This window comes from Nylanderia fulva, unplaced genomic scaffold, assembly GCF_048542155.1.
Source record: "Nylanderia fulva isolate GAGA-0341 unplaced genomic scaffold, ASM4854215v1 Scaffold82, whole genome shotgun sequence".
Lineage (NCBI taxonomy): Eukaryota > Metazoa > Arthropoda > Insecta > Hymenoptera > Formicidae > Nylanderia > Nylanderia fulva.
The window spans coordinates 103,713-120,951 of record NW_028190939.1 but is presented as its reverse complement, the minus strand read 5'-3'; the positions used below and the strand labels follow the sequence as shown (position 1 = coordinate 120,951).

Genomic DNA, 17,239 nt, shown 5'->3' with positions numbered 1-17,239 from the left:
TAGCCTATAGGTGAATCGAACGCGATAGATGATATGTCAAAATTCGATATATCGTCGACCCACCGAAAATCGGCATATGGCAATGGTTGACACATTGCCCATCCGTACAAATTATTTACATCGAAATACATGAGATAAGATGAGGGTTTCGATGGGTCGTACGATTGCATGTACTTGTTATTTGCCTGTGCGTATCGACTTGAACATTGACTAAGGCCGCCGCGTATACCTCGTTCGACAAACATTACCATGTCAATGTCTGTTAATAATTCAAATTTTATATTTGTATGTTTTAACATGGCGTCCCATGTATATCCGGGGAGAGTATAATAATACGCAGGATCGAGTCCATAACTTTTTATACAACTGTCGCGAAAATTTTCAAATATGTCTGCCAATAATAAGACATCAATTTTTAAATATAAATCGCTATATTCGCCTAGCGTTCGAAGGGAAAATCGGCTCCAGACGGTCTCGGCGTGCGCGTAATCACTCTCGGATACTGTGTCGCCGGTCAGGGAACTGTAAAATGAGTCGCGCGGTGGTAAACGTGTGTCTTGTAATCTGTCCACGCAGTCTATGTATTCGTATGGAAAGACACCCTTTCGTGTCAATAAATTGAATTTTTCACTAGTTAAATTTTGATATTCCGAATGTAAAATTTTTAGTTTATCTTTATCCAAAAATGACGCTAATTTGTCAAGACTAGCACTGAGAAACTTATACGAATCGATAAAGCGTAATTTGATATAATTTTTTGCATTGTTGTCTTGTGTCAATCTAACAGTTTTCGAGAATGATATATATTTTTCCTTTGTTATCGACAATAATTCGATTTCCCCTTCGAACGCTGTGGCTATGTCCTCGATAATGAAATGCGCGTCGTAGCCGGACAGATTGTGAAAGACTATAGGAATACAAAATGATTTTTTGTAATTTAAGTTACAATTTGAGTGCGCGGGGCCTCTGTATCGCCCGGTGAGGTGGCAATGATCGCGAACGCGTGTATCGTCTTCGTCAAACGGTTTTTCGCATATATGACAATGTGTTGCGCTGCAAAATTTTGTCCACTCGTCAAGCGTTAAATTTATCATGGGGACATTGGTCGTTAAAATATTTTTTACGCGATTTGCTAAATTTTTAAGCTGTGCGGCGAACCACGCGACGCAATCGGCACTACGGCGGGAATTGTACGCTGACAACGAACTGTTGTACGAACACTGTACGTAATACGCGATGCTAAACACTTGATGGTGGTGATAATTTTTGGCATCTTCGGTCTTTGCCAAAACACACTCGAGGTCTGCGTACACCACAAACGGAAGCCGCTCCTTCCTCGTGTAATTGTCGAAGCTGAGCCACTTGTCATTCTCGCTCGGCAACCGAATAGCGTAGTCGTTCAGTTTCCCGCAATCTTCCGTATGCGCCTGCAATTTATTCTCCGCTCCGAAATAGTGTAAACATCTGTAAAAAATTTTATTTAAAATTTTATTTAAAATTATTTTAAATATAATTTAAGTTTAATAAATATATACTTACCGATTGCAGATATATCTTCTACATTTCTGTTTGCTCAGTTGCAAGCTCACGAGGCGAGACAGATTTTTTATGCACGCGAAATGCCCGTTTTCGTTCTCCACGTACAGCAGATTGACGTGTCTGTCTTTTTTTTTCCGAAAGACGTAGCGGGACGATGTTCTCGTTTTCGATGATGTACACGTTTACGGAAATGTCGTTTGCAAGTTCAAATTTTTTAATTTGATTTACAGTCACTGGAAACTCAATGTTTTGGAGATTCAGCACTGTGGTGTAATGCGGATAGGAGGATTCTCCTTCCATATGTCTTTCAACGGGGTACAGAGCGGCCACCACTGACCATGCAAAACACGCATTGTCCGCTGATAGCACATTAACAACCGCTCTTTTTACCATAATTTTTCGCGGTAATTTGACATGGCATCCAGCGCGCATAGGATTATACTTGTTGATATTTACTGTCAAATCTACTATCCGCGACAATGCCCAGCCGCTATCGCGTTCCTGGAACTCTTCTAGCGATGCTAGCGTGGGCTCGATTACGCGGCGCTCGTACCACTCGCGTACATCGAACGTGCAAAAGAGTTCACAGTTTCTCGTGTTGATACTTTTATTGGCGCGCTTGTCACCGGACACAAATTCGCCGTTGAAAACAGTGTTCACTTTTACACTAATGTGTCTCTGCAGCACATTCTCCACGTTCTCGACTACAATGTCTGCGGCATTTTCCAAAAACTGACGCGGTTCAATGTAGTCTGCGTTAATTACCGCACCGGTCAGTATACGGCTATCAAACGCCGTATCGATTTCGCGCCAAACGAGTCTTTGCGCGTTATTGCCACCGCCGCAGAATCCAGACATGGATTCGCCGACATACTGTCTCTATAAGCGCACCTTCGCACCCTCGAGTCGCACTATTCTCGCCACGAGAGATTGCTTATGTCCAATCGAGAGACGCGGACGCTTGGCACGGCTGCGTTCTTCCAGCTGTGTGATAAATTCTTCACAATCTTGCAGCCATCCGAAATATTCGCCCAAGGTGGCGACTTGGCGGGAACGCTCCAACAGGTCGCGCTCAATATGTTCTGCGTTCTCCATTTTTTATTGCAAAAACAATTCACTCACTCACTATGCTCCCTACTATGCTCGCCAGTGGTACTATGACCCGGCAGCGGCATCGGTCCTCATTATATATCCCGATCATCCCTTTGTTCGTGCGATGATGCAATTGTTAATTTGCGAGAAATATTTGCGATATCTACCCGCTGATAATTCTTAAAAATTCATAGATAAAGCCGCCCGTTACCTTTCATTTCATCCAAGTCGGATTGACATGTCGCAAGGTCGCAAGCGGCGAGGTTGCAGGCAGCAACTTGTTCGCCCCCATACTTTTGCCTTAATAATTCGCAGAATTTCTACCTTATCTTGGATTTTCTACGAAAACTTTGATCTTATCTTGGATTTGTAATAGATATCTGAATTTTCGCGCTCGATCCAAGCCTGGATTCTGCGGCAGCCATGACAAGCTTATCTTATCTTATTTAGGAAAACTTAGATATCGCTAAAAACGCCGCTTATCTTATCTTGTTTAAGAAAACTTAGATATCGCTAAAGACGCCGCTTATCTTATCTTGTTTAGGAAAACTTAGATATCGCTAAAGACGCCGCTTATCTTATCTTGTTTATGAAAACTTAGATATCGCTCAAAGACGCCGCTTATCTTATCTTGTTTATGAAAACTTAGATATTGCTCAAGCTTATCTTATTTTGTTTATGAAAACTTAGATATTGCTCAAGCTTATCTTATCTTGTTTATAAACATATCAGGTAACATGATCCTCTTATCAGGTAACCTGAGCTGATAAGATAAGCTTATCTGCTGATAAGACCCTCTCCCCCGCGTGACGTCACCCCCCTCGCCCCCGATTCCCCCCCGCCCCGCACCCCCCCTCATTGCTCCCGGGTTAGAACCCGTGTTGTATACCTATTAATAAATTATTCAATTTCTCCACATAGTCTGTCCGACTTATCAACACCGTAACCTGGCCCTTATCTGCTTTTGTTACAAAAATATTTTTGTTTAATTAAAAAAATTTTGAGCATTCAGAATACCTATTAAAAATGTATCTATCCATGTAACACACATGTTTTTGTCTACTCAAAAACTTGTGTACTGAGCACGCTATCGACAATCCCACATTATCAAGATTATCCTTAGGAAACTTTCAATGATTGACTTCAAAATTTTTTATATTTTCCAATGCGGAGATTTTCCTATCGTTTTTATCATTTCTACATATGGGCACATCAAACTTATCACCTAAACTTAAAAAATTTATCAATGAATCAAGAATGTGACAATTACTAATATTCACAATCCATTTACTATAATCTTTTTTTCTCAATGGATTCCGAACCCCATAATACTTTTGACTGATATATTCAAATTTGTTTTTTAGACGCAACTTCTCACTCTTATTATGTTTATGGAGGATATGCCTATTATAATTAAAAAAGCCGACGACAAACTCAGACGGTAAATTCTCAAACAGTCGTTTCTCGATATAATTCAAATTGACACGCAAGACACGTAATTTATAATTAATATCATTTATTTCTAAGTTTAATAAAGTAACTTTGCTACGATGCTGAAAATGTAGCCATTTACGTGTAACACTTCTGCTATGAAAAACAGTTGATTTACTTGCTGTATTGTTGTTAATATGCGGAGGTAAAATATCCATACGTCTACACCGGAGTAAAAATATAAGTTGTTGGTATGATTTACAAATGTTCTTCTTGGTCTTGATCCACGATTTAAGCATCATCGACATTTGCATACTGAATTTCTCCGCCACATACTTGAAATAGCCTCTTTGTATAACCACTATAGTAAGGTCTTGGTGTAATAACACAGATAATATTCCTTAAGGTTCGCCAGTAATAATTAATAAAAATCTTTTCCTCAATGGTAAAAGTCGACCAAACTGGCAATCACTTATTATAAATTGTGCGCGACGGAAAGCGGGATAGGGAGCTCGGAAGCGGGACGACAGAAAAGCACTGCAGTCAACGCACACGTATCGTGAATATTAAATATATTTACACTACTAACACAAAAAAAATACAATTATTCAGACCGCACAGAATTAATCAAGAGATAGCCGAGTCGAAAGTATCAGAAAGTACAATAACCGAGAGAAAAGCCGAGTCAAAAATTAAGTATTTAGTGTTCCGCAAGCAACGGTAATTAAGCACAAAAAAGACAAGCGATCTTTTTTGGAGATTAGAATCACACTCTATTCGCGACGATAAGCAATCGGAAAGAGCGCCGCGGCCTCTTGAGAGGAGGCTTATATAGTCCCTATTTTTCGAGAATGTTCGCGAACATTTCTATTATTCAGAAATAAATATTTATATCGGCTCTCAATATAAAGAATATGAATATGATGTTTTCTAAGTCGGACAATAGAGCCAAAGAACGAAAAATTAATTTCTATTATTCTATTATTCGGCGATCTGAGGGCGAAAGAACATATAGTGTGATTGTTTATTGCTAGATCGACATTGCATTTTTGTTATTAACAGAACTATTTTTTATCACCTCTCGCGCGACCGCGGTCCTTACTGTTTATTATGATTTAACGTAAGCGCTTATTTTTCGCAGGCGCGGGGTATCCGTACACCCTTGCGGCCAAGCGCTAGTTTAAATATAATGTAAAATTACGCATGTTACAAAATAATATAAAATAAATTATCCGCATGATGCATGTTGCATGCTAATACTGCATAAAATTTCTAATGATTTTTTTTCTGCAAGTTTTGCACGTTCGATTTTCGAACATAAATAATTAGTTAAAATACAACGTTTCGGCTGTTATTGCAGCCCTTTTCAAGTAAATCTATAAAAAGTTACGTAAACATTTAAGTCACACTCAAAGAAATATTCAATATTAGCGTATTAATTGTACAGAGGGTTTCAGCGGCACGTCGCTTAATGTTTCTCATAAAAGCGCAAAATCGCAATTTCCATACTCAAAAATTAAGAAACGCCACGTAAGTGTAAAGTGCATAGTTCATAATAATTAATAACAGTGTGCGCTAACTAAAACTCTGCTCGAAAGTATTACAAATAATGCTAAAAAACACAATACATGGCAATCGCAGTTCAAGCTTAAGCAAAGCAGTAGCATATAATTTGCACGTATTTCAAATAATTATTTCATACCTAATATAAATTTCTCACAGTACTCAATGCTGGAGTACTATGATTCTCGCAATAGAAATCTCCAGAAAAATACTGAGATTTCAACAAATATTTCCCCTTCGTCTAATATAAATAAAAGTTTTGACGAAAAATAATTTCGCATAACATATGTTCAAAATAGTGAAAATGTTGCACGCATATAAATTTTAAAAAGTCTCAAAAAAAATATAGAAAGGCTTTTCAAAATATAAATTAATATATTCAAATATACATATTTCCGAGCCTAAAGTTCGACTAAAAAACAAAAAAGTTACTTGGCACGGAGAGATATACGGCTCGCAAAAAAAAAAAGAAATACAAAAAAAATTATTCTCCAAATATAACTTCTCCCGAAAAACGTTAACTCTAGAGAAAGGAAAAGTCAATCATGTATAACTCGGAAAACGTCGATATTCGCGAACATAATTTTTAAACAACAATATGAGATTCCTAAAATATAAATATCAAAAAAACAAGTTTCAATTAGATAAATTGCAAAAAAAATTTTGCTTAGGACATAGAGGAATCAACACACAACATAAATTTCAGAAAATATATAAAATTCAGATATCAGGATCGCATAATATCAATGTCACACAAAAAATATATAGATCTCATATAAATATCAAAAAATAGCCAATCTCAAAACCGAATGTCCTGTTATACTAAAATTGTTATTCGTGTGCCCCACGTTGGGCGCCAATTTGTAACCGTGATTAATTTTATACAGTCGGATAGATAGTTAACCGAGAAGTAGGGGCGATAGAGTTAGCCGACGGCATATCTTCGGCGCGGAAAACGGGAGATTCGCGAAAACACCATAAAATTTTGTTTGCTTGGGCGCCAGACGCGAGATTTGCGCCACTTTGAAAATTCACAAATCGGCAGAGAACTTTCATAAGTCGTAAAACATCCCGAAAATTTCCGCAACGGCAATACTCGACTCGCTCAGAGCGTCAGGGGGTAGAGGGGGGAGTTCGGACGGGAGAGAGAACGGAGTTTGAGAGTGGCTATTTAGAATGCTCAAATTGTAATATAAATTCAATATATTTTAACCATGATGCGAATAACAATAAGAAAAAATATAAATGTTAGGGTAATATGGTATACAAAAAAAAATACTATTCTGGAGATAAGATATTAATTAAATTCCGCACACTAGTCGTTCATGGCGGGTGGCGAGTTTTATAGGACGCCAAAACAAAGCAATCGAAATCGGATGTTATATTCGTAAAGATAAGGTATAGCGAAAGTACGGCTGACACGCGGCGCGGTGTTATGATTCCGCGACTTTTTGATGACCCGACGCGGAGATATCCGGTTACACGCGATACCCAGGAGTAAACTTGCCCGTATACGTGGCGAATAATTATTCACGCACAAGACTTAATATAGTCCGTGCGAAGTAATTAATTCTAGTAACCGCGGCACTAAGAAATCTTCCGTAAACTACAATATGTTCCGCGCGATTTATTCCTGATATCTATTACGCGGGACGTCCTTCGCGCAAGTACACAAAAATAGCTATTATACCCAAATAATTGCAGGCGCGAGAAAGAATACGCTATATATCTCCTATGCAACGATAGAGACGATTACATACTACGCTTTATAACTCTAACAGACGAGAGACGGCACAATAACTACGAGTACAAGAATTTATTTCAGATATTGGTACAAAGAAATTGCGGCGACTGTCGGCGTATCCGTGGGAGAGAGAGCCTCTCTTAATGTGCGCGCGGGAGAGAACACGCGGTCGGCCGGGCGCTGGGACAAAATTCTACGCATAATGCTTCGAAATTTTCTCTCAACCTCTCGAAACGACAAATGCTACTAATTATTAACCGGCCGCGGGCGCGACACGTGTCTCTCCCGAACAATCTACGCGAAAATTAGCGACTTTACAATTAGAGGTCCGTTCGTCTCACCGGTATCTGCGAGTTCGTCGCTGCTTCGGCATCCGGGATCGGGAACCTCTGAACTCTGCCACGTTCCGCCAGACAGTCACGAGCGAGAGGCTCGCCGGAATCACGCCCATAATAAATTGGGCATTTTCCACCCGTGGTGATCCTTATTCTAGCAGGGCCGCCGGGCGTCCCGCGGGGCCCCGCGAATTCGCTTGATGATAGTTTCCTTCGCCGTCCCTCTGTCCTCCCGCCTCGAGTTCCGATGTTCCTCTTTATACTTCTCGTCGGGGAGAGGCCTCCCGTCTCTGCTGTTCCTCCAAAATTCGCCAAATCAATTGATTGATCGATCTCAAATTTTTATAACAGGCTAGGTCGAGGCTCGAGGCACTGTATCTCCCGCGATTTTCGTGTCCGGGGCTCTCTCGCGCCTCGCAAGAAAGTGGCCATCCCCGTATTTTCCGGAATGTCTGTGGAAGAGGGAATATTTAACGGCAATATCCGGGTTCTTAAATTGAGGAGCCATTAAAAAAATCGGTGCGTGAAAAATATTTACCGGGCGTGATCCGGACACCACGTCCGGTGGCCACCACGGCCTCTGCTCGGTCCGTAATCGTCCTCTTCGTCCTCTTACTCTCTCTCTCTCTCACTCTCTCTTTCTCTCTCTGCTTCTCCGGTTGAGACACGTAACCCTATGCAAAATTGCTCGCCAAAAACGCAAAAATCGCTAAACAACAAAAAATATATAAATAAAAGTAATACGCGGGACGGGTGCGAAAGTCGCATCCTCCTACGCGAAGGAAAACGCAAAATTATTTTTCGGGTGCTCTCTCTCTCTCAGAGTTGGCGAGAGAACAAAGGTTCCCGAACTTCCCGTCTTCCCGGCCGGGCCTTCAGCCCTTGTGACGGACAAAAAATATTACGTCACATTACATAAAAAATATTACCCGTATGAAAAACAACTTATAAAACATTTTTAAACAAAATTATTAATATAAACTGTTAATATAAAATTTATTTACATAAACTGTAACAGTCGCTTGTTGCGAGCGTCGGACTGCACAGTCGGAATCAGGGCTCGTGAAAGGGGTCGATAGAACTTCATGGGTTTTAATACTGATATAAAGCCATTTATTCGTGTAAACAATCAAACTGCAATAGTATACAAAATAGAATCAGAACGCGAATATCATATAATTCAAAGCGCGAGTAACATACACTATAAACTGAATAGAATCAGAGCGCGGGCCGCATAAGACATGAAATCACAGCGCGAAGATTATATAACACGCAATATGCGCAGGGCGCAAATAACATACAATATAAACTGAATAAAATCAGAGCGCGGATTGCATAGAGCATATACGACATAAAATCAAAGCGCAAATATTATATAATATAAAATATACTCAGAGCGCGAATAACATACAATGTAAACGGGGTGCGGATGCACCGGCACGTGATATCGAAAAATAGATAGGATCCCGGCGTGTAGGCGCATTTTTCTCGACGGACAAAATCTATCGTTGACAGGTGTCAAGGCGGGTTGCAATCGCGGAGGTCTGGAAACCGATACTGATGGCCGCGGGGTCATTTTCGAAGTTAACGTCGAACGCGTGAGTATAAGAAGTCGGGAGGCGTAACGGCTACGCGTAAGGGGCGCGTTAAATTGCGGGATGGTGTACGGCGCGTACCCCCACGCGGGACGGTCGGTCGGGTAGACGCGAGAGTGGGCGGCGCATCGCGAAAGTCGTGAGAGGATTCTCTCGCGGGAGAATTTCGAATTCGGCATAAATGCAATTTCGGCGTGCCACCGCCGAACTGCAGGTAGTAGGATGCACCGGCTGTCGCGTTGGCGCGATATAAGTGGCGGATCTCCATTCGAGAGCGGCCGGTGCAGTTAGGAGAGGCTTATTTGGAGAGCAAGTGTCGATCGGCCCCGAGACGAACTCGGGAGAGGCAGAGTACGCTTCTACCTCAGGTGCCGACGGCAGGATGGCTCTGAGGGTGTTCGGAGGTCTCCCGGGTACTGAGATTTTTCAGCAGAGGCAGAGTACGTTTCTACCTTGACTCGAGGCACCGGTTCCGAAAATCCGGATAGTTTCGGAATCGGAGATGAAGTGTCTTTTTCTAGGATCCAAACTATCTTTTATACGCGCGTGGTAACAATACATCGACGCGGCGGCGGTGTTCGGCTGGTTTCGGCGGCCGTCGGACACGCTCGGTTTCGTGCCGTATCACGCGGTAACGTGATAATTATATCGCCGTTTTATCGGCCTTATGAAAAGCAATTATGGGGCGCAAAGCGCCTGCTGCATTGCCCGGCTGATGTTCGCTGGGCGCGGCCTTCCGACGGTTTGTCGGGACGATGGGGGGCCATTGTTACAAAACTTTAATTTTGTATAAAAATAGTATTAGCTCTGTTAAATTAATAATTGTAAACAAAGAAGGGCTATAAGAGCTATTAAACATAACAAAGTTGTCAGTTGATATTAAAAAACTTTATTTGAACGGAACGAGAAATAAATAAGAAGTGATCATTTATTCGCATTTAAACGAAATAATAAATACATAAGAAATACACATTAAAGCGAACGTTTCGGCTGACATTTCGAGCCTTCCTCAGCGCAATACAAATATTATTAGGTCCTTGAATAAGTTCTCGCTGTTTTTTTTGTTAAAAAAAAAACATTTATTTAAAATATAAGGCTTACAATAACTTTACTCAAAGTATTGTCCATCATTAGAGACCACACAGCAATGCCTCCAATTCTTCGTCTTCAAACTTTGTCGGTACTCCAGAACGTTCTTTATCTTCAAGGTCAAAGTCATTATTTTTAAAGCGCCTAAACCAGTCTCTGCATGTCGTATTCGACAGAGCATTGTCACCATATGTTTCAACATGAATTCTGTGTGCTTCAGCTGCAGATTTCTTTTGAATAAAGCAGTGCAATAAAATTCCCCGCAAAAACACTTTATTTGGCACAAAAGTAGACATTTTCGCAATAGGTAATTAAACACGTGGTTGACACTGTGGTAAACTGTATCTACTAGAATTTGAGGTTACATATAGTACTACTTAGCTGATGCGTTTCCGTACGAAATTCCATGCACAGAGTGCCGCTACGCCATCTTTTAAGAAACAGCGAGAACTTATTCAAGGACCTAATATATAAATTGAAATGTAATATTGAACATTAAAGACGGCAATTAACGATGTCAAGATAATAAAAAGTCAGTTTTTTGTCTCGTTACATGTGTTTCTAAACAAGTCATCGCGTGTGACAAGTGCAAATTGTTAAAACATACTGAGATCGAGCGACCGTGCCGTGTAATCACTATGTGTATAGGCCTCCTGATTTATTGGTCAAGGGAGATATCTTGATTGAATCATCATATTGAAATGTTGTTAGACATTAAATGGAGATTCAAACAAAATTGGTGATTATTTTATAGAAATTTCAAGTATCAGATACGAAATCTTATAGACACAGTTTTTTCTAAAGACAAAAGTTTACTAAAGACAGAACGTTTTTACCGTCTCAACTCTCAATCCCAAATGAAAGCCTTGATATATATTCTAATATTCTGTATATTCGACGACCGACTGTTCACGCGCACACGTCTGATCGATTATCTCGCGCCGTATTGCACAGTATATTTTTTTTTTCAATAAGTGTCAGTGTATCAGTGCGAAATTCATTGTAAAATTCAGAAATAAACGCTTATTGCTCAGTCTTTAGTGCATTACTTGTACTCTAATTACCTCTGCAAAATCTTAGCACTTGTTTTTTTAATCAAATTTATATTTAACAACATATTTGCAACAGATAAAATTTTGAGCCCTAATTGTTTAATTATTCTTAACTGTATAATAATGAATGTATAATAATACTGTATGATAATAAACTGTAAATACTGTATATATATATATATATATATATATATATATAATAATAAACTTCTTTTTCCTTCAATCTTATGCAAAAACGAAGATCTGTATCAAATTCAGCTTTTTAACATTTTTCCGCGATCGAAAAACTCGCAAGTAACTGTACTATTATTACAAATATAAAAAAGAGAGAAAGAGAGGGATAGAGGTGAGAGAGTGGAGAAGATGAGAAAGAATGGGACAGAGTGAGAGTGGATAAGAGAGGTTGGGAAAGGGTAGGAGTGGGTAGGAGTGAGTGGGAGAGAGTGGGAGCGAGTGGAAGAGGGTGAGTGTGAGTGAGAGTAGATGGGTGTGGGTGGTGGGATGGAAGTGTGCAAAAATAGTCTCTATACCGAAAGGAGGACCCATCTCGGAAGATCTTCCAAAAGTTAGAACAATATGTTTGCTAAACGAAAATGGGAAAATCTTTGAGAAAATAATTGTTGATAGAATCAATAGTTGATTAAATAGTGACCCACAATATCAACTGTCGGACAATCAATTTGGGTTCAGAGAGGGGCACTCGACATGTGATGCTTTGGCCAGAATTGTAAAATATCATTGAGAAAGTAAACAGTGAGAAAGGTGTGGTTATTGCAATACATAGACATTGCTAACACTTTTAACTTGTTGCCATGGGTAACGATAAGAGAGGCGTTGGAACAAAGAAACTTCCCTACTTACTTGCGCAGAATTATTGACCACTGCTTATACCAACGTGTGATGGAGTATGTCGTTCAAGAAGGAAAGCTGGTGAGAAAAGCTATACTCGCTGGCATCCCGCAGGGTTCGATCTTAGGATCGACCCTGTGGAACACTGTATACGATAAGGTCTTACAATAAGGGACGAAGGATAGCTGTCGCATAATTTGTTATGCTGACGACATCCTCATCCTGGCGTTTGCGGATACCATAGAGAGAATCAGGAGGAGAGCTAACCTTCAAGTCGCCCTTATCTTGAATCGTATAGCCCGACTGGAACTGACAGTCTCCGTGAGTAAAATGGAGGCTCTCTTGTTTTATCGAGAGCTCAAGAACCCGGAGAATTTTTCGATACTCACAATGAGTGGTGAACAGATAGTGGTCGGTACTTGTATAAAATATTTGAGAGTAATGCTGGACAGCAAGCGCAAATTCCAGAAACACTTGGAATATATAGAGATCAAGGTCTCGAAAGTAGTGTGATACCTGGGAAGACTTATGCCAAATCTCAGAGGTCCAAAAGAAACTAAGAGGCGCTTGCATGCCAATGTAGTATTATCGATCATTCTTTACGCGGCTTTCATATGAAGTGATGCGCTCACATCCAGAAAGAATGTTCCGCGGCTGAACCGATTAATGAGAGCTACCAATAATAGAATTGTCGCGGCCTACCGTACTGTCTCCTTGAAAGCAGCCTTTGTGCTCGCAAGAATACCGCCGCTTCAAGTGCTAGAAAGAGAACATATGAGAAGATTTCCGATCTCAAATCTAATGGCAAGTGATCAGTAGAGGCGGCTAATGAAGTCAAGGAGACGGAATCGTTGCCAATGCTTCGACAATGGAACTTGCATTTCAGGAATCCTAATTTAACCGGCTATAGAGTCAGGGAGACAATCCTGCCCATTCTTAAGGAATAGCTAGAAAAACAACATGGTGGGTTTTCGTATCACATGACTCAACTCATTACGGGTTATGGATGTTTCGCCAACTATTTACATAGAATAGGAAAGAAAGAAGATCCAATGTGCAAACACTGTGATCAAAACCTGGAAGACTCGGCAGATCATACACTTATCGATTGCATAGCCTGGACCAAGAGTAGAGGAGCCCTGCTCAATGCGCTTAACTGTGATATGTCTTTGGGATCGGTGATGCGGGCCATCGTCCAAACGGAGGAAGCCTGGTTGGCGTTTGCAACGACAGTTCTGCTCGCCAAAGAAAGATGCAAGCGTGAGCGACAAGCGCTTGAAGTGCAAAACTCACGCGAGCAGCGTAATGGAAGAAGAGACCCCACATTAAACCCTATGAATTTGGGCCCCGGCGGAAATAGCTGAATTTGAAATATATTGTATCTTTTAACTTAATGAACAAATGTTTCTTCAGGTTAAATGTCAAAAATGGGCAGTTTTGTCGTTTCAATCTTTCAAAAGCTTGAGATCAGCAAAGATACCACTTTCGGATCAATGCGGTTATCATTATAAGGCAACGATATGAGTTTTTAGTAAACAAAATAGTTAAAAAATAATTTGTATATGACAGTATTGTTTAAACAATTTGAAAATGTCTTTGTTTACAAGAACTGATTATTGCTGACTTAAATTTTGTGGAAAAAACCATAATGCATAGCGTTTTCCGCATTATTTGTTTTAAAATAAACAGTAAATAAATGGTTGAGAGTAAAATCTATTCCATTAGCTTTAATTATAAAAAATTAGTACTCTTAAACAGAAACAATGATATTAAGTGTTTTTATTACACCTGCAATTAGCCTATGTTATAGTTACCGGAGTCAACATTATTTTATATTGTACTCTCAAATTATTCTTGAACTATTTTAGCCACAAAAAATCCATATCGTTCTCTTATAATAATAACCGCATTGATCCGAAAGTAATATCTTTGCTGGTCTGATCGCAAGCTTTTGAAGGGTTGAAACAACAAAACTATCCATTTTTTAATATTTTGCCTGAGAAAACATTTGTTCAGTGATCCAAAAGGAACAACATATTTCAAATTCAACCATTTTCGCCGGGGCCCAATTTCACGTGGTTTAGTGCGGGGTCTTTTGCAATCTAATCGTCGTCGCAGATGACTGGATTGTACAAAGGAATGGCTGACGAAAGATAGCAATCTACTAAGATGAGAGGGATTTTAAACGTACTTAACCTAAACATAATACATGGTCATTGGGTTTGTACTAATAAAATTTAAGGGTGAAAGTGCAGTGAGTACTAACAAATACTTGCGCGTGTGCTTGCAACTGAGGAGACCCAATGGGAAACAAGGAGAAGACAGAAGGAAGGTATGGAACACCGTACACTAGGCTGGGTGCACAAAAGTTATATGTACAACAGTTCTTGTGCGTCCAGTCATTACAACAGCAAAGGGGTCCGGTTTTGGACCCGGGGGGAGGTTTTAGTGCGTAGTGGGAGCTGACGTTGATTTCCGAAGCTCATATAACCCGTGTGGCCGGCCCGTGGGTATCCATAAATGGATTTCCTCCTCTCGCACCGAATGCAAAACAAAAAAAAGGTGGGTGTGGGTCGGAGTGAATGGGAGAGGGTGGGAGAGAGTGGGAAAGGGTGAGAAAAAGCGAGAGAAGAGGGGAGAGTTAGTGGGAGGATGAGTGTGGGTTGAAAAGGGTTGGAGAAGGTAGAAGAGTGAGGGTGGAAGAGGCTGCAAGAGGGTGAGAGTGTAAAAGAGAATGGGGAGAGTGGGGAAGGGTGGGAAAAGATGGGAGAAAGTTTATGAGGATGTGACAGTGTGAGAGAGCGAGACAAAGTGTGAGGGTAAGCAACTACGTGCCTTGACGGTCACTCATCTCGGACAAGATGGCGGCTAGACAAGTACGACGACGTATATTAATAAAAAAGTGACACATTTTTTACCTAAATATTTCTAAAAAAAATTTATATCTTTGCAATCAGTGCAGCTATCAACTTCGTCAAGGTATTATTTTACGCGGAGAAATTCACGCTTTATATTGATATAGCCATCTTTTGAAAAATATGTTCCTGTTTATGAGATATTTCAAATCATTGTTTCAAATATTTACGAAATTGTGTTCCCTCCGATAAAGGATACGCAATAGCGTTCTTTCGGTTTTTTCGATATCTCTTCATGTTTTCGCTATATTTTCGATATCTTTCGATTAAATTAAAAATAAGATATACTTAGAAAACGCTACCGCGTCTCCTGATAGTAATGCATTAGATTCAATGAATAATTTCTAATAGGGTTTAGAATTAAAAATTCCAAGTTGAGATTTAATTTTAAAAAACTCAATATTGCACCAAATAAGATTTTGTACACAAAATAATCAATTAAATGATTATTTTACATTAAATTTAATGTGTGTGTGCATTACTATAGCTCTTATTTGTTAATTAAATTTCAAATTTTTTTCAAAAATGCATTATGAGATTGAATAGTTTTGCTGGTCTTTTCTAATTTCTGTATGTATTGAATATTATAATTTGCAGTTTTGTATTTTTGACAAAATTTACTGTAAGTGTTAATACTATCTGAATAATCTTTTAATTTTGATATATACAATACAATTCTTTTTAAATGTACTTAAAATATTGTATCTATTTTTATAGCAATCTTGGTTGTTAAATGTCGAAAATCCTGATATTAATTTGGAAATACTTAATGATTTTGATAAACATCTTGCTGACGAAATATCAATCACATCAAAAAACATGTATGATTAAATAATTAAAATAATACTTAAAATGTAACAAAACATTAATAAAAATATTTGATTGTATGTGTTAAATTTATGACATTAGAGCAGTGCTCGGAATTAGTTGCTCTTTTCGAGCCGATTTCGCGAGCGACGGGGTGGATCCCCCCACTACCGTCGAGGCTCGACGGCGGAGTCGTCGTTACTCCGGGCAACGCTATATCTCAGGAGCGTCGCTAAACATGTTAAGTTGTACCTTCCGCCAAATCGTCATTATTATTACATATTTTATATTTTTGTTAAATAATAACTAAATATTAAGTTAATATTAAGTTAATATTCAGTTATTATTTAACAAAAATATAAATTATGTAATAATAATGACGATTTGGCGGAAGGTACAACTTGACATGTTTAGCGACGCTCCTGAGATATAGCGTTGCCCGGAGTAACGACGACTCCGCCGTCGAGCCTCGACGGTAGTGGGGGGATCTACCCCGTCGCTCGCAAAATCGGCTCGAAAAGAGCAACTAATTCCGAGCACTGCATTAGAGTATATAAGTAATATTACTGTTTTGGAATTTATGAAATGTTTCAAAAAAGTTATAAAAAATATAATTATTTAGTTATAATAAATATTTGTGATACATTAACCAAAAAAAACTATCCAAGTTTTTTATTTTACAAATTGTGCCCGTCAACGTATGTAGGGATTTGTTGGCATAGGATCGTTACGCCCAAAGGATTAGGACCCACGTACAGAGTAAAACACCCACGAATTTAAAGTATAACAACACTTTATTCTTCGATACTTATGCTTAAGCGGGGAGTACATACTTTTGCATAAACGCATAAGCATATGCATAAGAAATTTGATTGGTTGAATTTTTTATGCATATGTTTATAGACCAATCAAGATTCTTATGCTTACGCTTATGCGCCTATGCAAAACTGTGTGCTCCCCGCTTTAGCAGCATGTAAACTAGTACGGGTGACACGTTATTGGACCCCTCTTTTGATTGCTGTCCATATTTTTTTTATCCTCCTTAATTTGGGGCACTGTAACTTCAACGTGTAGTGTTCTTCTTTTTTCTATCAATGTTGCGTTCGCGCTACTCGTTTTATTCGCTCGCTCTTACCTACTTTCTTTATTTTGCTTATTAATAGTTTTGCTGGTCTTTTCTAATTGTGTTTCTCCTTTTTTCCATCTTGTTGTATTATTATTATCTAAA

General features: G+C 39.3%; 1 protein-coding gene across 1 annotated transcript; it reads left to right on the top strand.

Moving 5' to 3' along the window:
• The first annotated feature begins 13,269 nt into the window (after nucleotides 1–13,269).
• LOC114928110 (uncharacterized) lies at nucleotides 13,270–13,653 on the top strand. The gene has a single exon (XM_029299194.1). It carries the CDS (start codon nucleotides 13,270–13,272, stop codon nucleotides 13,651–13,653), a length of 384 nt encoding a protein of 127 aa, XP_029155027.1.
• Nucleotides 13,654–17,239: the final 3,586 nt, after the last annotated feature.